This window comes from Thunnus maccoyii, chromosome 8 (genome assembly GCF_910596095.1).
Source record: "Thunnus maccoyii chromosome 8, fThuMac1.1, whole genome shotgun sequence".
NCBI classification, from domain to species: Eukaryota; Metazoa; Chordata; class Actinopteri; order Scombriformes; family Scombridae; genus Thunnus; species Thunnus maccoyii.
This window is the reverse complement of record NC_056540.1, coordinates 24,561,387-24,583,182: the sequence shown is the minus strand read 5'-3', so window position 1 is coordinate 24,583,182 and position 21,796 is coordinate 24,561,387. Positions and strand designations below refer to the sequence as shown.

The 21,796-nt window shown below is 40.2% G+C and overlaps 1 protein-coding gene across 3 annotated transcripts in view; it reads left to right on the top strand.

Annotated features, from left to right (window-relative positions):
* The window catches only part of slit3 (slit homolog 3 (Drosophila)), a 261,998-nt gene that overhangs the window by 228,068 nt on the left and 12,134 nt on the right, over window positions 1-21,796 (top strand). For all 3 annotated transcript variants that reach the window (XM_042418724.1, XM_042418725.1, XM_042418726.1), the window contains 6 exons: window positions 2,423-2,520; window positions 7,058-7,197; window positions 9,722-9,815; window positions 10,955-11,092; window positions 12,306-12,546; window positions 14,374-14,504. In XM_042418724.1, the coding sequence (XP_042274658.1) occupies window positions 2,423-2,520; window positions 7,058-7,197; window positions 9,722-9,815; window positions 10,955-11,092; window positions 12,306-12,546; window positions 14,374-14,504 (842 nt within the window). The remainder of the gene's footprint in view (window positions 1-2,422; window positions 2,521-7,057; window positions 7,198-9,721; window positions 9,816-10,954; window positions 11,093-12,305; window positions 12,547-14,373; window positions 14,505-21,796) is intronic.

The following is a 21,796-nucleotide window of genomic DNA, read 5'->3' as shown; positions in this document are numbered from 1 at the left end:
TAAAATGTGTCTGGGGGGGATCTTTATGCTCCACCCATTCCCACCTACATATCGTCCCATAAAAACATGTATTAGCTAGTTCGTTAGTTAGTATATCAGCTTTCTGTGGTAAATCTTGGTTGTGAAGTTCATCTGCTCCATCTTTGCTTTTTCTGCATGAATGCAAATATTTTTAGCAAGTGTGGAAACAATAGAAACCAGCATGCTAAGTCTGACAGTGTTAGCGCCATGTTCAATCTACCGATCTCCACTGCCAGTGCTAACCTACTTACACTGTCAAGTAACCAACAATTATTAGGTAGTTCCTCTATATTTTTAAAGCCTGTATTCTAAAATGTGTTGGAGTTGGCTTGTGAATCATGGAATTCACCAATTCGCCTGTGCTCCATAAAAATTTCTGTACCTTCATTCCCTGATTCATAGAATTGTCTTTCTGTGTTGGTAACAGATCCTAGATGGATAGCCATGCTGCATAAGCCTGTGGTATTAGCAGTATTATCAGGCTCAGCTTCGGCCTTGCATGCATAATGTATTTACCTGTTCAATAGAGAAATGATGACTGCAGCTGGCTGCACTGAAGGTATTGACTGATCAAAAGACAAAGGGTGTAATAATTGTCAAGACCCTTGCATTAGGAAACACTTGCAAATCTACTACTGAGGGGGACATTTGCATTGGAGGAGTGTGTGTGTGGAATATATGTGAGCCTGTGCATGTGTGCACGTTGGATTAACCACCAGTTTGTTGTGTTTGTATAGAGATCTGTTGGAGATTTCTGTGTGTGTGTGTGTTATACACAAAGACACAAAGATACACTCATGGTCTCATGTGCACACACACACACAAACACACCTCATAACCTTTGGGCTTTTACAGGAGGACAAAGCCTTAGTCTCGCCTTTAATTAAAACATCACTTGCCAAGGTCACAGACTGGGAAACAGGGAGTGTGTGTGTGCTTGTACATGTCTGTGTGTATGTTTTCCTTTTTGTATCGGCATCCACTGGGACAATGTTAATTAAAATGTGTTAGAGGAATCAAAGAAGGAGCAGCAGAGAACAAAGAGAGAAGGAAAGAGGGAAGAGAAAAGGGAGTAAGAGACACTAACAGTACAGGATTGAAAGTGAGAGAGGTCAACGTATAGAAATAGAGAAAAAAAATGGAGAAATTCTGTGCGACAAATGGCCAGAAAACATCTGAAAGAAAGGAATAGGGACAAAGAGGGAGAGGTAAAATTAAAGAGAGAGTGAACAAAACATAAACATAAAGAGCTACAGTAAGGAAGAAAAGAGAGAAGGATATAATGAAGATGGATGAAAAGGGAAAACAAGAATAAACGTCCCATTCTCAGCTTTGATCAGAGGAAGTGGGTGTGTTGGCGGCCAAAGGTTTGGTGGTTTGAAATTAAAACTACAGCCGCAGGGCTCGATGTGGAGAGGCAGTGTGTGTGTGTGTATGTGTAGGGCTCTGATACATGATACAGTTCCAAGTGAAAGCTGTTTATTCAGAAAACAGGTGTGTGGTGAGAAGAGCAATGAATCAAGGCTGTAGGATGTGTCATGCCTACATGTGTGTTTGTATACTGTGTGTGTACATTTGTGCATACGTGCTTTTGTGTTGGTTGATAATTGTAAGTGTGTGTGTGTGTTTGTGTAGAGAGGAGAAGAACAATAGTGAAAGCTTGTATTAACTAACCAGTGTAGGTTCATTCAAACCTCTAAATCTCTGCAGGGTATTTCCTTTCACCGGACAAATAAAACTCATCATTCAGTCCTTAAACCGAAAATTGGTGCAAACCCAAATGGTACTGGCCTTAGCTATCTGAGCAATGGGAAGCCTAGTTTGTTTTACTTTTGTGTACACAATAGAAGAAACATCTACACCTACAGGCAACACTGTATGTCACCATGCCTTAGGTAAACTGCAATGAAAATGATGCAAAACAATTTTTTTCAAATGTAAAACCATAAAACATAAAATTCAAGAAGGAAATATGCAGATATAGGCTATGTGAATGTTTGAAATATATGAGGATATAATGTGCTCCGAGGTTCACATGTCCAGTCAGATCCCACCCTCACAGTCGCCACAACCATCAGCAGTTTTCTTATGTAGTGACAAAACTGATCCCTCAACAGCTCCCCTCTCCAAAAAACGCTGCCAACTGTATTCAATCATCAGGCTACAGCCAGGAATTGAGCCCATGTCTCTGTGGTGGTAGCCAAGTTCTTTAGTCCTTGCACCCTGGCACCCCACAGTTTAGCTTTTTGTTTTCAATCATTAGCATGTAGCTTATTACCGCCACTGCTTTTTTGCCATCTATCATTGTGTGAGTACTGAAATCCTCTGTAGAAGAAAAATGTATAATATTCAATTCTAACCTTCTTTGCCTTGACTTGTCCTCTCCTCTCATCACCTACAGGGTCAGAACTGCGAGATACCTATCAATGCCTGTATTAGTTTCCCCTGCTCTAATGGAGGAACATGCCACATTCAGCCTGGCCATCAAGACCACTACAGGTACAAACATGATCTTTTATTATAATATATCCTAGAAAATGGTAAAGAGTTGTGTTTTCAGTAAAGCATGTTGCAGATTGTGTTTATGCTAAAAACTGTGCATATTTCTCCAGTTCTTTTTGTGTTTGAAACCAGCAGTACAACAATTAATTTAGTTTACATACTGCATGTAGAAGATTGAGAAGAATAAAACAAGAAAGAGTTGTTTCAATGGAGTCCTTTGGGAATCCATTTAGGCTGTGGGTCAAATCCCATTGCCCTTTCTAGCCGCCTCTCTGTATTAGTGGAGATGTTTTAAAAACCCCAACCTGTATTCTCATCTAAAGGGAAAATTAACTTTACTTGGCCCCCAGAAACATTGACAACGTGATTAGAGAGGACAGTCTTGCCTCACTGGACAACGCATTACCCGAGATAACAACTTACTTTGACCTTATGATGTGTTTTCCTGCCTGTGTGTGTTGGGGGGTTAAACAGGAAGAAAGGAGGGGGAACCCCCATTTGGGCTGCTCATTAAATCCTTGTGCCCTCTCTGACCTCCTTTACCGCTCAAAGAAATGTTTTAAACTTCTGTCACTGTTCACATCAGTGTTTCTCAAAATGTTTTGCATAAATCTGTCAACACACAGTTTCCATAATGTTAATCAGTTTTTGTTTTATGCACAAACAATACAGAACCGCATACACAGTAGGGTTTACTAGTATTTAACAGACATTTTTTGTTTTTTTATTGCCAGTTGACAGTTTTGCCTACACATGGCTCCAGAATGCAAAATTTGGAAAAATCAAGTGCAGTTAACACAATTCAGTGCAATGCAGTGCAAACTCAGCAGTATCACACTCTCCCATGTGGATGGAATAAATATCTAGTGGAACAACTTTATGAATGAACTGTGGAAAAATAAATTGCCCCTGAAACAGTGTAACAATTTTGTAATTTAGGGTTTTAAGCTGATGTATAACATAAGCAGAAACCCCCAAACAATTATGTACTTGACCTCTTTATTCATCTATATCCATCCAGGAAAGGTGTACCTCATATGCTCGCTCCCTTCCAAGAACTCCCTGCTTCACATTCATACAGTTTCACACATTCACACCTGGGAGCTGCCCAGCACAATCACAGTATTTGACTCCTGGCTACAGCGCAGCACCACGGGAGACACTGGGGGTCAAGAGCCTCTCAGTGGCAGTTGTTGAGGGAGTGGAGAGCAAAGCATCACTCATTGGCTTTCCTAACCATCTTTTCCCAGCTGATCCAGGGATTCAGAGCAGTAGCTCTTAGATTACAAGCTCATTTCTTGCTCCTGTAGGATACTCATGCAATCCTTCACACAATCCATCTACTTTTTTTGTAGAATTGTGAAAAAAAATCTCAAAATGTTCTTTGGCCATGACCTAAAATACTAAACACTATATTCCACTGTCTCTGATCATATCATTACTGGTCCCTTTTGGACCATGAAACTAAAGTAAGAGTGTCCAAACTATTTTGGATTAAGTGCCAAGAGACAAATTATAACTCTAGGAGTAGGCCACAGACCAAAAGTACTCAAAATGGTCACCAATTGTTTAGAAATTTGACAGACTGTGTGTAGTATGCCATGAAGTACACACTATTTTACATCTTGTGAACTCTTTGAACTTGGTAGTGAAATTGCATCTGCATGCTTAATAATTGTCTTCACTCACATGCAACTACATACTGTATGTGTGTGTGCATGAGCATCCTGGATTGTGCCTGCCAGGATCATCAGCATCTCTCCAAAAAGTCCCACTTTGTCCCGGGTGTATGACAAATAGCCACTTTGATTGAGACAATTGTCATAAATATTTTAACCAGATTTGTCTCTTGCTTGAGCCCCTTAACAAGGCCTTTGCCCTTTGAAAGGCTTTGATATGCGTCTGGCCTTTAACGTCCTGCGTGGTAATGCTATTAGGGGTCCCTTTACCCTTTACAGATCTTCTCTTAATGTTAATACCAACACAGGTAGATACAAGTGCCCTCTGACAAAGACAGAGAGAAAGACAGAAAGAATGGGAGACCAGACCCCTTTGACATTTTAACATGTTATATAATCAGTTGGGGATATTCAATAAGTCCAATTAGCTTTGGTTCTTAGCAGGGACCCATTTGTCAAACTATATAGTTTAAATGTCAGGACTGGGATTTGATTGGTGGTACAATGCTCTGTGACCCTGTCAGTGCTGGCAGTGCTCCTCTCATTTGTATTTCGTTGTCTTACTTACCTGCCTACTTACTCATGGGAGAGCTTAATGTCATTTTTCTTTTCTTTTTTCTTTCTTACTTTCTGTTATTCTTCCACTTTTCTCTTTCTCTCCTTCTCTCCTTTTTATTTCCTCACTCCTTTCCTGTGGCAGGTATTGTAGAAAAACGATTGCTTGTTATTTTAATGACTAAATTTAACAAAATGGTACTGAAGTGAAAGGTCCACCCACACCCAAAGTCATTATTTTGTTGGGCAAAAAGGGTAGATGTATGATGTCTCAACTAGGAGGGATGATACATGACAGCAGTACATCCCAAAATATATATAGAGCTGAGTCTAAAAGTAAGTAAAAGTAAGACTGTCAGATCAACAAACATGTAGCGAGCTAAAGCTCCAGACATCTTTCTCTTTAGTAGGTAGAGATTAACCAAAACAGAGGTGAGTGAATATTGGACCTACATTATCATGTTAGCCATATCAATTTAATAAGCGCATAGTTTCTCAAGTTAGTTTTGGAGCCTTTCTTTCCCCTAGAGGTCAAAAATCACGTAATGCAGCTTTAAGTTTAGCTTTCCAAAACCAGCAGACAGACAGGGTGGGGGTAACCAATGACTATCATATATGTTGTGGGAAGGGTGAGTGAGTGAGATAACTGTTAGTGTGAGAAGAAGTCTGTGAGGCACCAAAGTTAGATTAGAAGAGTCATTTGAGTGAGAGTGAAAGAAAAGGAAAATGAACTAAAGGTTTTACAGGTGCAAGAGAGGAGTCCAATACAGGATAGGAAGGATAGAGGATACCATGCCTTACAAATAATGTGTATCTGTGTGTGTGTGTGTGTGTGTGTGTGACTTGATAATTGTCAATCACTTGTGCCGACATGACTTCCCCTTGCTTACTATGTCAGGATGACCTTGCTGTAAAATCCTTTTCATCCTAAAGGGAACTCGACTCTATAAAGTGTAAGAGACAAATGCAAGAATAGAGTCATGAGAGTGGGTAAGCTGCTGAGTGCAGCTGTGGTCAGATTTATCAGACTTTGTGTGGAGGGGGGGGATCTTTGCCTAAAGGTAGTGTGTGTGTTTCAGTGTGTGAGATATGAAGAGTGGAAAGAGGAGATAAAGAAGACTTTTCTGCTGAATGACTGAAGCTAAGCAGGTGTGGGCTTGGTTTGTACTTGGACGGGAGACCTCCAGGGAAAAACTAAATTGCTGCTGGAAGTGGTGTTGGTGGGCCAGTAGGGGGCAGTCCTCCCTCTAGTACTAATCAATCCTAATGCCCCAGTGCAGTGACGGGGAAACTGTGCTGTAGGAGATGCCCTCCTTCGGATAAGATGTTAAACTGAGGTCCTGACTCACTGTGGTCATTAAAAATCCCATGGCACTTATTGCAAAGAGGAGGGTGTTCCCTGGTCTCCTGACAAAAATTCCCAATCTGGCTCTCTCCATCTGGCCACCTAATCATCCCCCACTGTAACTGGCTCAACGATTTCCTCCCTCTCCACCTCAAGCTGATGTGTGGTAAGCGCTTTGGTGCAAAATGGCTGCCATGCATCACCCAGCTGGGTGCTACACATCGGTGGTGTTTGAGGTGAGTTTCTCTCCTGTCACTGTGAAACACTCTGAAGATGGGAGAGAAAAGAGTGAGAGGAGGCTTTGATAAGTCCTTTAGAGTGCCCCAGGTGGGTGGTGTCCAACAGTAGTGACATCAAATTAGAAAAAAAAAAGTTAATCTCAGCTTTTTTTTCTTTCTTTTTTAGCTCTGAGTGGGTTGGGTTTTTTTTTCTTCCTTATTAGACAGTAGGTGGTGGAGGAACCCTGACTTCTGATGCTCATTAATGAAATATCCCCCCAAAAGAAAGATAGAGATGACATGAATCAAAGGAATGACTGCTTCTCTCTAAGTTTTAGTGCAGAGAAAGATAGTCAGGGAGGGTTAGCAAGTGGCAGCAGTAATAGTTTAAACTTTGAACTTTAAATTTTTATTTCTGCTATAAAATGAGGCATGAAGTGGTGTCTCTTGTTGGACTACTAAATATAGATGTGCTGTGGCTCGTGTGATGTGTAAGAACCAGCACAAGATGGATGAAAACTCTCCAGAATACAGTTTAAATTTTTTACTTTAAAGCTCTTATAGTAGAATTTAAGGGGAAGTGAAGTTGAGCAGCTGATTGATGTGGCTGATTGATTTTATTTCAAGTTGTGTATCAGGGGTGTGTGTTCAGATCTGGCCTAGCCACCATCTAATTTTGCACATTTTGTGTACCTGTGTGTGTGTGTGTGTGTGTGTGTGTGTATATGTGTGTATAGCTGTGTGTGCCCGCCAGGTTTCGAGGGCCAACGTTGCGAGGTAAATCCAGACGACTGTGAAGACAACGACTGTGAGAACAACTCCACCTGTGTCGATGGAATCAACAACTACACCTGTGTCTGTCCACCCAACTACACAGGTACACACACACACACACACACACACACAAAGCATCAATTATTGAATATTTCTGAAACCCCGTGTTTCCCTCTGAGAGGCTGGAAGTGTCACCAAGTCCCTTTACTACTGCGCACACACACAAAACCATATTTTCCACTTTCCTGGATGGTAAGTTAGTGATAGACAGCCTCTCCGCAGTGACCTGAAACTGCTCCTACAGGAGGTTGAAAGAGCAATCACACGAGAGAGAGAGAGAGAGAGAGAGAGCGAGAGAGAGAGGAAGAATGACAGAGAGATGGCAAAGAGGGACAGAGTACTAGAGGGTTAGGGAAAAATAAACATAGAAAGGAAAGGAGTAAAGAAAGGGCTGATAAAGGGCAAAAGAGAGAGAGACAGAGAGAGAGCGAGAGAGCCCACACTTGGTGGAGTCAGCTAAACTGCTGACTGGGAAGTTAAGTTTTTCTATCTGTGACAGTGTCCTCTACACATACACACAGCTGGTCCCCTTTGACACTGGATCTCAGTCAATACACACACACACACACACTATGTCATTATCGTTGTTGGCGTACAGAGGCCTCTCACACTGCCAGCCACCTTACCACATACAGCTGTTACACACACACACACACACACACACACACACACACACACACACACACGCACACAGCTGGTTCCTTTGGCTCTGAACCTATACTCAGCTCAGTGAACCGAGGCGTAATCATCAGGTGTCACATTAAGAGGAAAGTCCTTCGCTAGTTGCTCAGCTTTCTCCAAACTCAGCAACCAGGACTGTCACGTCATATTTGCAGAAAGGGGGGCGGGTGGGATCAAGATTTAAGGTCACAAGGCCTTTTAAACAGCTGATATAAAGTTTCTGCAACTAAGGAGTGTCATTCCAAAGGGAGAAAGCCACAGTCTAAATGGACTGGTCACAAGCCCGAATGTGCTCAACAAATTAAATGTCAATCTGTCTTTTAGATTATGAGATACCATTTCCTGAGTGCATTTTTGCCCTTTTGGCTTGAAGGCTGCAATAGAAGAAAAGTCAGGAGGTTACCAAGAACATTAAGATCTATCATCCGGAGACAGCAATTTGTAAAAAATATTCCATAAAAAATCAACGTGCAGTTTTTGAAAAGCTTTATCATGAAGCAAAGTCTTGGAGAAGGGTAAATTTTGACCTGAAAGTGGTACAATACAAAAGGTCAACATCAGGAAATATCGACTTGCAGAAAATGAATATCCAAACAAAATTTCCTGACAATCTGGCCAGTAGTTTTTTTTGGTCTGGACCAAATTGTATCTTTGGCCAATCATTTGAGAAAATATGATTCTGTTTCACAGCTTCTGAGGTCTATATTATTTAGATGCCCAGCCATGAGTACCAGACAATATTTTGTATATTATTTCAGTGCTTAAATTTATCTTTTGAGTCTTGCCTACACTGTTAATGTACTCTTAACATTGTGACAAACTTGAATGTGTTCTGGGTAGCATTTTAAAATCACTATATATGACTCATGATAAATTTGTGTGGAAAATAAGGACCGTCACGCTCTTTCAGCCTCTGAACTGCATTTAATGTTGGCAGTATTTGGTTGGTAATATGTTGAGTTGCTTTATGGCACGAGCCAGATAGAGGGCACTGACCTTCCATTACATCTGAGCCGCAGTAAGACTTTGTAAGTGTTTGGCAGTGGGGAAAAATTAAAGGCCAGTTGGTAAATCACTCGCAGCATGTTTATCCTCTTCAGTAATCATCTCAACGTTTCAATGATTGTAATTATACCAAAGTATCACAGTTAATTTCTCAATGACAAATTAATGTTGGCATCTTTAACTAAGTGTCCAAAGTGTGAAACAGCCTGCCCAGGAGGCACTCAGTATAGATTAGGCAACCTCACTTTACTTTCATAGTACATTCTTTTAAACATTTGCTGCAGATTTAAGAATTTCAGATGTCATTTCCAGCAGATTCAGGAATGTACTGCAGTTCAGAATAACATGCATCTAAAAATGACTTGAGAAAAGGGTAGTGGAGACAGACAGGGTGGGAGTGAGGCAGCAGGATTAGATTAAAGCAGGCAGAGAATGATGGAAATGTGTTTGACCTTTCTCAATCCCTGCTTCCTTCTTATGACCAACTTCAGCTACTGCTTTTACATACACCCTTTTGAGCATGTAAGTGTGTGTGCCTGTGTTTTTAATGGTGTGGGACTTCTACATAAACTAAAGCCTTCGACATTATCTTTTTCCACCCCTTGCTTTCTTTTTTTTCTCTTCTTTCATTTCTGCTCTCATCTGAAGTTGACAGAGTACATGTGAAAAGGTTAGACTGGCCGTCTCTTCCTATCTGTTTTCTTCCTCCTTTTTTCTATCTTCTGTCTTTTTGTTACTCTCCTCCCTCGTATCCCGCTGCAAATCTCTTTCTCTTTCACATTTGGTTGGTGTCACAGACATACACCTGGTGATGTAGTCTTGCATGGAAATCTTTTTAATCACTCAAAAAATAAATATTCAGTCTCACTGTTTGTCACCAGGCGACCTGTGTGAGGAGGTGATTGACCCTTGTCTCCATGGTTTCGACCCCTGTCAGCACGACTCAAAGTGCGTCCATGTTGGCCGCAGTTACAGGTAAGTGACAGCCTCGCAGGAGGTCAACACTTAAAAGGGTCAGAGGTCACAGGTCACATCATGAAAGTCACAGAAACTGTGAGGTGAAAATGTTAAAAGCTGAAAACAAGAAGAATCAGAGTGATCACTTGTGCCCTGGGATTTGATCTCTTCAGTAGGCAAAAACACAACCAGGCAGACCCACATAAACATATTCGTACACAAAGGCAGACTGAAACACATGAAACATGTAGTCTGTGTGAGGGTTTGTAAAACAGTTCATATGTACCTTTGGTTAATATCATCATCTCCTATAATACTGGCTTAGTTTCATGTACTGTTTGGCAACATATTGCCATTATCTTTGCCCTCATTGCAGTTCGTATTTTTCTGCCTTGTATAAATTGTACTTCTCTTGAGGTGCATTATATTTTTCTTAAGGAATTTACCTAAAGGTTAAAACAAACTGTAGAGAAATTCAACAACCTTTTTCATGAAACATCATATAAACTCTAAAATGTACGTAAATGTATTATAAGGTTCAATCCTGAGAGGCTGATATTTTTGAGGTTACAGTAGTTAATATGTTTGTGGGTCTGTGGAGTAAACTTTCATTGTGATCTGTATACATGCATATTCATGCACAGCAGCCCACACACATTTACTTTATATATAAACAGTATTCTTTATATAATTTAAACTTTTCTTTTGACTCTGTAAAATTCACAATTCCTCCTCAAGAACTCCTCAATTACTACCCATCAGATAGAATCACTGGCACCATGTTTTACACTTGGGTCACTGACACTATTAGATTTATAAAAACATAGTCAATACATAAAAGAGTTTTTATAAATGTGGAGCTTGCAATCAGAATTCCAATCTAAAAAATATATTTTGCATGTATACTTTAAAAGTGCAGCCTAATCAAAGGTACTTGGCACTCAATGTTCCAACCAAGGTTTGGTGTCCTGCTCGAGAACACTTGCCACTGAAAACACAAGTTGTTTCTACCCACATGAGCTGTAGAAAAGGACTGAACCTGTACCATCTCTGTATAGTAAAAAAAACCACACAGATTCAGTAAAAATCTGTAATCATTAGGCAAGGCCTGTTGCCCATGCACACAGTAATCCCATCCTTTTTCCATGTCACTCTAGGTGTGAGTGTTTACCGGGCTACGTGGGCCAACACTGTGAGCAGGACTACAATGACTGTCTGGAGAATAAGTGTCAACATGGAGCAGAGTGTGTGGACGCTGTCAACGGCTATACCTGCGTCTGTAAAGAGGGTTTCAGGTAAGAGTCATGGAATCATGGACAGAGCAAATTTGAACAGACACAAATACACTTATGGTGCACACACTGCAGGGCCAGATTGGGAGGAGATACAGATGGTGCTTCATAATCAGACACTTGACTGTCTGGACCAGCCCCTCGTCACAAGAAAAATGACAGTACAGGTCTAAATTTCAGGCCGGCAAAAACGACATATAGTTTGCTCCATCTAGCAGCTGTAGTAATTATGACCCAAAGAAGTGATGCAGTTTAGGTGACTTCAATATAGAGTGACTTTATCTTGATTATTTACTTTATTAGGAGGAGATGGGTTGGGTGGATGGCTAGACAGTTAGATGTCAAAAAGTAGACTTTGCTGCAGGAGACTACTGTTTGCGCCCCGCCCAAAACCATGAGTGCCACACCTCCAACCAAAAGTCAGGACTTTTTTTTTAAACCATAAGGTGATGTTTACTGTTGCCATGACAATGAAGGTTACATAACATTAAGGAAGTAGAAGCCCTGTTTCAAGTGATCATTTAAACCCAAACCATCATCTTTCCCTAAATGTAACCAAGTGGTTTTTTTTTTGCCTAAACCTTAACCACAGTATTGTCACACCATAAAACCTAATTATTTTTTAACAGTGACTTGTAATGGTTTTGGAAAGTGGCATATTACAGACCTATTTTGGAAACAGTCCCCATCCATCCTATAGAGGGCGCCGAAAACACTAGACCTATTCTATCGTTTCGGTATGAGGACGTGTTGTCTGGACCCATTCTGTGCATGTGTGCGTTTGTGTGTGTGCAGCAGATGCAGCTCCATGTGGTTAATTATAGCAGAGACTGCTGGCGAGGGAGAAACAAATTCATCACAAGGGACACTGAGACAGAGAGAGAGAAAGGAAGTTATAGGTACGCAGGAAACAAAAAGATGAATGAGACAGAAACATGAAGATAGACACTGTATAAGCAAAAAGACGAAATTCAAAGAAAGATTCAGAGATTCAAGAAGATACAGGGGGAAACAAGTAGATATACAGAATCTGTCCTGCTTATAAAACACTTCTATTTCCTTCCAACTTCATAAATGCAATATCCAAATGTAATGTAATCAGAGAAAATACAGAACAAGCTCTAAACAGCTTTAATCAGAGGATACAGACACAACAAATGACCTCATTAAGGATCTATGAATAAGTTATCTTCTGTTTAACCTACTCATCCCTTAGCGGGCTGTTCTGCGAGAACCCTCCACCAATGATCTTGCTGCAGACCAGCCCCTGCGACCAATCAGATTGCCAGAACGGCGCCCAGTGCTTGGTGGTTGCTGGGGAGCCCATCTGTCGCTGCATGCCTGGTTTCTACGGCAACAAATGTGACAAGATGTCCACTGTTCACTTCCTGGGTCGCGATGGGTATGTGGAACTGCCAGGCGCGAAGCTCCGTCCCACCGCACATATTTCATTACAGGTATGGGTGACATTTGACTTCTGCTCACAAAGTTTTGGTTTTCAAGGTGTGTTAACAATCAGTCATCATGCAGGTATTGGAATAAACTTTAAAAATGTGCTCAATATCTTGCTTTCCTTAAGATTAAAAAGTGCTACCTTGTATGGTATGTCGACCATTCAAAGTACAAAAGCCATTTTATGCTGCGCTACATGGAAAACATTTTTGGGCTGCTTGAAATAGAGCTGTGAGCCTTTCAAATCAAGCCTATAGAGTTGCACGACTTAGTGCCGACGAAGCAAAGCAAACATCTGCTACACCCTCTGTTTCCATGGCACACTGAGCACTAGTGCCTGTGTATGCGTGCATGCACGCACACACACATTCACACAGAGCATACATTTTGAACACCTGAAAGTAATAGAGACATATTTTCCTCTTTTTTGAAAATGAGACTGTAAGTGAGCGAAAGAGAAACAAGAAAAGGAGGGCAGTTTAATTGATATTTACCACCTGTTCGGATGTGTGTGAATGTGTGTGTGCGCGTGTGTGCTTCTGCTTTCCTGCCAGGAGCTTTCAATGTCAGTGCCAAGGCTGTTAAAACTCTACCAAGAGGCCCTGACTCAGAGGCAAGAGAGAGAAACTGAAAAAAAGAATGAAAGGGCCCCACACTTCATAAATCACTGTATATTTTTTCTCTTTCTTTAACACTTTTTCTCTCTTTTCTCAGTCTTAATCTATTCTCTCTTCACCCTTTTTCTATATCTCACTCTTTTCTTCCATCCCCCTCCTATCTCTCTCTGTCTGTTGTTCTCTACATCTCTTCCTCCTTTTCTTTAGGTCTGCCTCGCTCTCTTCTTCTCTCCAGCAGCTTGTTAACAGGTGTTGACTTGGCTATGCTCCATTGAAGCCAGAGTGTTAAGTGCTTGGCCCCTTGGCCCCATTTCCACTCGTTAGTTAGTTAGCGCTTAGCAGAGCACGCAAGCAAGTGTGACATGTCAAGTGTGTATGTGTGGGAGGGAGGTGTGAGTGACCTTGTTTAGGAACGTGTGCAGTGGAATTTATATTATTTTCCCTAATTTTCTTACAGTTCTTTAGCAGTGATGGCATGACATAGTATCTAGATTTAGAAGTGTTTTTCTCTTTGACTTAGAGCTACATCAACACTTGAAATCTGAAAGAACTAAAAACTAGCTCAGTGCCAGCTAGGTGCTTTGCCAGGTCTGAGAAACTTTCAGGTAAACAAGCTGTGTAGATTCACACAATACTTGACAACCAACGGTAAGAATGTGGAACACTTACAAACAGTAGTGTGCAAAACATGTCACCAGATTTACAAGCTTTCAAATGCAAGCTGAAAATGTTGGAATGGTAAAAAAAAAAAAAGAGGAAAACTCTCTACCAGTACTGTGTTTGAGTCAAGGTGAATCAGACCAGTATCCAAACCAAGGATACCACTAAAGACTATAAAGAAAGTGTTAAAGCCTCTTGATTTGCGGTAGCAAAACAGAAACTAAGGTTATTTGCAGACAAACTTAACAAATCAACATTAGATCTTAATTAGCTTCAGTAGTATGGATCAGTTTCACTTGCATGATGTAATGCCTGATCTTGAACTACATTAATTTGCAATGCTGCATTTGCCCAACAGCAGTTACCGCTCAGCACTGCATTAAACATGGCTTTGTTCTCAATGAGAAACTACATGTGTGGGACTTTTTTCTGGGTTTTTAATCACCAAGGTAGGGCCATTATTTAGAGCATCTGTCTGTATCTGTGTATGAAACCATGATTTTTGTCTTGTTTTTTTTTTTTACTTTTTAAACTTCTGTTACTCTGTGTCTCCAGGTGGCTACAGATAAAGACAATGGTATTTTATTGTATAAGGAAGATCATGACCCTCTGGCACTGGAGCTGTACCAGGGACACATACGACTCATCTACGACATCGCCAACTATCCACCCACCACTGTATATAGGTATGACACACACACACACACACAGAAAAGTACTTTCTTATTTTCTTAGCTTCCAGATTTGTTTTGCAGAATTCATCATTCAGTATATGCTAAAGTTCGGGTTTAAATATGGTTTTAGTAATTTAATGTAAAAGAAACACACATTCTGTCTTGTAAACTCATTCATGTTTTCATATTTATTGATTTATTCTGATATGCAATGGTTTAAGGTGGTTTAGCATAGGCACACACATACACATGCACATGGAAAAACATGCAGAAAACAAAGAATTTAATTACTTTTCGGGTTCAAAAGGGGTTAAGACTTAAAAGATTACAAAAAGCATACATTTTCTCTACTGCCTAGGTATGTTTTAAATTACTTATTTGTATAAATCGAATGAAGCTACTGTATAACTGTACAAGATTCAAGTTTTACAAAGGTTCAAGGTAGGGTTAGGGCACTTAAGAATAGAAAAAGCACACAGTATGTACACACCTACACAAGGTTCCAATTTCAATGAGGTTTTTATATGCTTTATGGACTTTTCAGTGATACTCAAAGTAGGTGCTGATTTGGCCATGCGCACAAATCCACAGACATTTTCTTCCTCCCACACACACACACACACTCACACAGATCCATATCTGAGCACTTCCCTCTATAAACAAACATGAACTCAGAAAAATTCCTTTGCAATCCTGACCAGACAGTCATGTACCCGAGAAAAACCCAACAAAAGTCTCTCTAGGTAAAACTTCAAACAGTAGAAACAAAAGCCCTCATTCAGTGGGTTAGTCGCTGTAAGCCCTTGGATATTATAATAAAGTCCATTCACGTTTTCATAGGAATGGATACCCCATGTTAAACTATGGAAACAGCAATTGTAATCCAGGAAAAGAACATGATAAAGCTTTCAGTAGTTACTTGTAGGACACACCATTTAGGGTTTTACAGACATACTCGAGCTTGTGGCTTTACAAACAAACAAAAATGACAAATTCACTAATTAATCAGCATAATTACTAAACATACAGTGCTAAATCTAATGTCCTCTTTAAGCTTTAATAAAAAAAAAAGTCTGTCAAGTCTTTAATAATTGCATTAAGTGGTCATTGTGAAACGTTTTGGGTGATGCAGATGACAATTGAGAATGTTTTAATACACATCCTGTACTATGATGCCAGAAAGGTCATGGACTTTTCTCCACTCAAAGAAGACTACTGTAATAATTCAGAAAATAACAAAAATAAATGACAGAGGATATGTGATAACTGCAAACAGTTATCTTAAGAAATATAGTGAAGTAAATTTAGCTTGAGTTTTTTAAACTTTATTTATGTAGCACTTTTTAAAACACACAATTACAAAGTGCTTCACATATAGGATAAAATACACACATACAAATACAAATATACATACCTACATTCATACATACATACATACATACGCCTGATACATAGACAAGAAGTAAGCACATGACCAAGATAATCACAACTGAAGGTGAACAGAGAGTAATTATAAAAAGGCTAACCTATAGAAATTAGTTTTCAGCTGCTTAAAGAAACCACAGAATCAGCAGATCTGATGGAATGGGGAAGGCTGTTCCAAAGTTTAGGAACAACAACCGTAAAAGCATGGTCACCTCTGGTTCAAAGTTCAAATGTTGGTCAAAAAGGATACCAAGATTTTTAGAGGTGGTCTTGATGTTGCTAGCGAGGGGGCCAATATAGAGACTGACCTCCTTAGTAAAACAATCAAAGCCGATCACAAGGACCTCAGTTTTGTCAGAATTGAGAAATGTTGAATTTATAACAGAAGCTCAAGTCATGATGGGTGGTAAGGTTATTGAGGTACTAGGTTTAACTGAAAAGTAAAGCTGTGTGTCATCTGCATAGTTCAGTAGTCTATCAATTAAAACAGCATGATCAATGGTATCAAAGGCAGCAGATAAATCAAATATAACTAAAATGATATATCCACCTTTATCTGCACACATGAGAATGTTGTTAGTTACTTTAAGCAGTGCCATGGTCAAAGTGAAAGGAGGTTTGGAAATGGGCCTGTAGTTAACTAAATTGGTGGTATCTAGAGAGGGTTTTTTGAGGAGAGGGAAGACACAGGCTGTCTTGAAATAGTAAGGTATGTAACCAGAGAAGAGAGATTGATCAACAATAGAGGGAAGGCAGGAGGTATTGACTGGTAGGGCCTCTTTAAGAAATTTGGATGGAATAATATCAGCAGGGCAAGACAATGGATGGATATGAGAAAGTATGTCTAAGAGACCATAGGTGGAAATAGGATTGAACTCAGACAGCAGAACAGGGCAGGTAACTCAAACAGAGTGACGAACACCAAGGTTGAAATTTGACCTGAGCCCATTGATCTTGTCAACAAACAGAATTTAGAATCTTAGCACAGTTGTCAGAGGAGGTGGCCGGGAATCCAGAATGAGCAAGATTCAGAAGTCAGTCGTTATTGTTGTTATTATTAATCAGGCCAGAGAAATATTGTGCTCCAGCTAAGGAGCCATGTTAGAAATTATACATTTGTGACCAGAAACTAAATCAGACACATACAGGGAAGTCAGGCCAAGCGTAAAAAATAAGATCAAGGGTGTGCCCACAGTTATGTGTGGGGCCAGAAACATGTGGCACTAGGTTAAATGATTTTGCAGTGTTTAGGAATTCTGTGGCTAGGGAATTAGAGGAATCATCAGTGTGAATGCTAAAATCAACTACAATAATGATCTTGTCAAATTTGAAAGCAGATTGGAGAAATTAGTTCTAAAATTTGTACAAGATCTAGAGGATCGGTAGATAACAATACAACACACTGGAAAGGTATGAAAAGATCCAGGAGTAAATGGGATACATTTGAAGTGGTTCTTATAAACCACTGCAATGCCCCCATCATGGCCTATGGACATTGGGGCATTCAGAAAGTTATAGTTAGGGGGGCAAAGCTCCACCAGGGGGCAGCAGTGCCCTGATTTGAGTCTAGTCTCAGTAAGACATAAGATATCTAAATTATAGGAGGTGACAAAGTCATTTCGAATAAAAGATTTGTTTGACAGTGATCAAGTGTTAAAAAGGGTAAAGAAAACTGGAGAAAGGGACTTGTGAGGCTTAAGCTTGCAAGAGACAGCAATCAAGATCTTAAGCATAGCAGCAGCATGACGGCGAATAAAGCATTTCTTTTGCCTGGGATCGAGAAAAAGGAGGTAACATGAAAAGAAAAGACTGGAGAACTAGGTTTGGTGGGGATATAACAGTGTTCAAATGAACAGATCTGGAGTTAGAAGGGTTAACAAGAAGATGAGAGATAGGACTTGCAGGGCAACAGGTTTTATAACTTTTACAGGAGTGTAAAGTCAGTTCAATGTTTGTTGACAAAAGGTGGAATCCTGTGTGGTTAGGGTGCATACACAATGTGTTTCTGCCTGTATGGAATCCTCATGATCTAAAGGAGCACACAAAACACAGGAAAGAAAAAGAGAATAAGAGAAAAAGAAGGGATTGACCGACTTTATGTTCAAGTAGACAGTGAGAGAAAGAAAGAGAACCCATGTCCATCTTTGTCTGGTACTGATTGGCTACTATTGATTCTGTCTGCTTCTCTGTCTACACTGTCTGTGGCCGGAAGAAAGAGGGAGAGAGATGTGAGAGGGATGAATGATATGATATATGATTCAACACCATGTATTGTCGCGAGGGATACTCAGTTTGTAACACAAGCACAGAAAACATGCACATCATGCAAAACATTCATCAACAACAATAATTAATTACAACAACTATTTTAATAAATACATTAACCTGCAAGACAATTGGCCAAAGGTACCAGTCTCTACACTTTATTTGGTGGGATGTACAAGCAGGATAGTTACATTAGCATAAAGCACTGCATATTGTATTTATGTACTGTAGTACCTTATGTCAAAAAAGGAGATTGGTTTAATGCACAAATCTTCCAGAGTTTCTACAGCGGCAGATGATGGAAGGGGTTAAAGACCAAAACGAAAACATGTTGCCCAGCGTGGAAAGAATAAAACAAAACACCTTAAACTTGAAAAAGCAAAAATGTTAATTGCAATAGGAAACAGCTGTGTTTTGAGGAAATTCAATGTCAGTATTGAGAAACACTAGCACCAACAATACCGTTGGTGCCATCTTGACCACCAAATTAAATTTATAGTATCATATACAAATTGAAACTGCTTTTTGTACCACTTTTCAATGATCAGTGAGTCAGTTTAATAATGCCAACTGCAAATGTAGGGAAGCAGGGAAAGAGAGAGACAGATGTTAGTGTAATTGAGTGAATCAAGCGAAGGTTGGAGGAAAGAAAGGAGACAGAGGTGAAGAGAAGTTAGAAGGAGACGAGGGGGAAGGGAGACCCTTATTGCTTTCTCATTTACACTCGCCTTCTCTCTATATATTTCAATCAGTGATTTTCTCAGCATGTGACGCCTGGCTTTGTGGTTTTAGCTCTGCTCTGTTCTATAGTCTCTGTGGAGGAAGGCAAGGTCACAGAGGAAAGAAGAGGTACTGGTAGTCTACACCCTCTAATGATAACATGCAGCAAGCTCATAACAAATTTGACTTTAGGATTAGGACGTGTCATATTCAGAATCCTGCAAGTAGCTGTGGGAGAAAAAGAATCAAAGCCACAATTTAATGTCAAAGACAAGATTGCCTTTTGCTTCAAACCCTCACTTTATTGACTTTTTATATACAATTTCAGATTTTTTATGACCAAATCATGTAGGCAATGTTTTTGACTTTGCTTATTTAGCAGTATTTCATGTTTTTTCATAATTAGACAAACATATCAGCATCAAGACTTTGAATGCTGGTGACAGTTTCATGCAAAGTGTTAAACTGCGATGTATGCTCAAAAATGGACATGGACTGTAGACACACACTTGGTTCTATTTATACTATATTAGAGGTCTGCATACATGGATGTGTGCACGTTTGTTTGGATTCTTGTGGAAATGCAAAATTTTCGTCAACTGGATCTTTGTGCACCCTTGCACTTTTAGAGGTTGAGGAGGAGAGGACAATGGGACAGTTTTTTGTCATGAATTTATGTTGATAAATATTGAACATTTACACGTTTTATAGCATAGTCCAGTAACAGTGATACTGCTAATGTTGTAATATGACAAACTTGACAAATCTGACAAATCTGTATCCTGTCTTCAGTTACCTTTGAAAAACTGATGCATAAAGCAACTTTATTATAATAATAATGTTTTGCTGTATTGATTACCTTGCGAGGCAGCTGGATTCGCGAGATCAAGACATCACAAGATTGGAATCCATCTTGTCAGGCTTCAAGTTATGAACTTGTGTCCGGTGGCTCGGGCCAATCAGTGTCCCATGAGGATATCAGCTTCCTTGCAAAGTAAGACGATGATAGGCGGTGACAGGCAGATGGTTTACCCAATCACCTGCCAAGTATTTTTTGAAAGTGCCTGCCCTTTTCTGAGCAGTTTCCTATGACAGCTTCTCAGATGGCTCTGTGTAACAAACCATCTGGCACGTCAGGTTACTGTATTGAACCATGTGGGTGAATTTGTTTCGCAGAGGTTAGAACACAAGGTCAACTTTAGAGCAGCAGGCCTGGAGCTGGTTGGGACTATGACTTGCTCAAGGACACTTCAGCAGGGCAGATGTTTGCAAAATGAAATGATCAACTGGGTCTAAAGACCATGACAACAACTTCCTACTCTGTTGAGTTTGTCAATATTTTTCTACTTGTGCACTTTGCAATTCAGTGCTGATATTCTGTTTATTCACATGAGTAGATTTGTAAGAGCCACTTATCCCAAATATGACCTTAACCAGAATATGTGCTAGTGTTCACAATACATGACACATGGTGACAAGCAAAAAGAGGACAAGAGGAAGGGGTGGTTAGAAAGGAAGGAAGGGTAGAATGAAAGAATGGAAACGATGGGGTAAATCTCATTAGGCACTGGCACAGATGGGGAGGGGTGGAGACTGAGTTGAAAAGGTTGAGAAGGAGAGAGAAGAGGACTATCGTAGAGGGATGTATGGATGCATAGAAAGACAGATTGATCGCTTGAGAGACAGACATAGATAAAGAGACAGCCAGAAAGACAGATGGATTGACTGATGCTGGACGGAAGGCATGAATGACATAGCAGACAACACAATGAAGAGATAACTGGGTAGAATAGGTTGCCCGCCAGTGGAGAAAACAGGAGGGGTAAAACAGATGGATAGAAGCAGTCGAAATAAAAAGACCATGAGACACGGTTGAACGGCAGGATGGATAAGAGAGGAGTGAGGGATGACAGAGGGATAGAGTGAAAGAGGGGGAAGAGCAGAGGGGAAAAGTAAACCACAGAGTGAGTCAGGGAATTATCCTTGTCTGGTCTTGTTAGCTTGACACGGGCCACGCCTGGGAGGGAGACAGACAGACAGACAGAGTGCAAGAAAAACTGAAAGAAGCAGGGAAATAAAGTGAAAAAGAGCGACAGATGAAGAAAGAGAGAGACAAAGAAAGAGTACAGCAGTGCATAGGACACAAATAGAGACAAGGGAGAAAAAAATCCAAAACAGAACATGATAAAGAGGGAGAAAAAATTAAATATTTAAAGCAAAGGCAAGAAACAGAGATCCATAGAATCAGATCATGTCTGAGCACAATGCTAAGTACTAAGTAAACACTGTCTCTATGTTATGTTTAGCATTAGCAATCTGGAAGGAGACGAGGCCCAGCTCAAAGCCTGGGGCTCATTTTACCACAAGCCTCTATGTATTCCTTTGTATGTGCCATCTTTTGATTGCATGAGTCTGAGCATTGCAAATGGCCTATCTTATCTGCCCTAATTTGGAAATACATTTTAAACTGATTCAAACCGCATGGCTAGACAGGCACAGCAGAACGTCCTGCCACCATTCAACTGATACTGTCCAGAATGGCGTAACTGTTTAACCACCACAATCTGAGCACAGCAATTCTGGCAGATCCCGAACATGGCACTGTCCATAAAGTTACTGCGGTTGTACAACTGAGGGCCAGGGACTGGTGCCAGTCCCTGGGATGTTTCTGGTAGATCCATGGGTTGGTTATCTTGTGTTGAAACCAGAGAGCCAGGAATGGCATCACATTCAAGCCAGTTTTTGACGACGAGCTGGAATGTAGCAGTTGTGGCCAGACCAGACACACTAATGAAAAAAAACTAATGCTGGTAATAGGAGTAATCATTGAATCACCTCAGTTGTAACAGTTAAAATTTGGGTTTACCATACAGATTTGATTGTGTTTCAGGTTT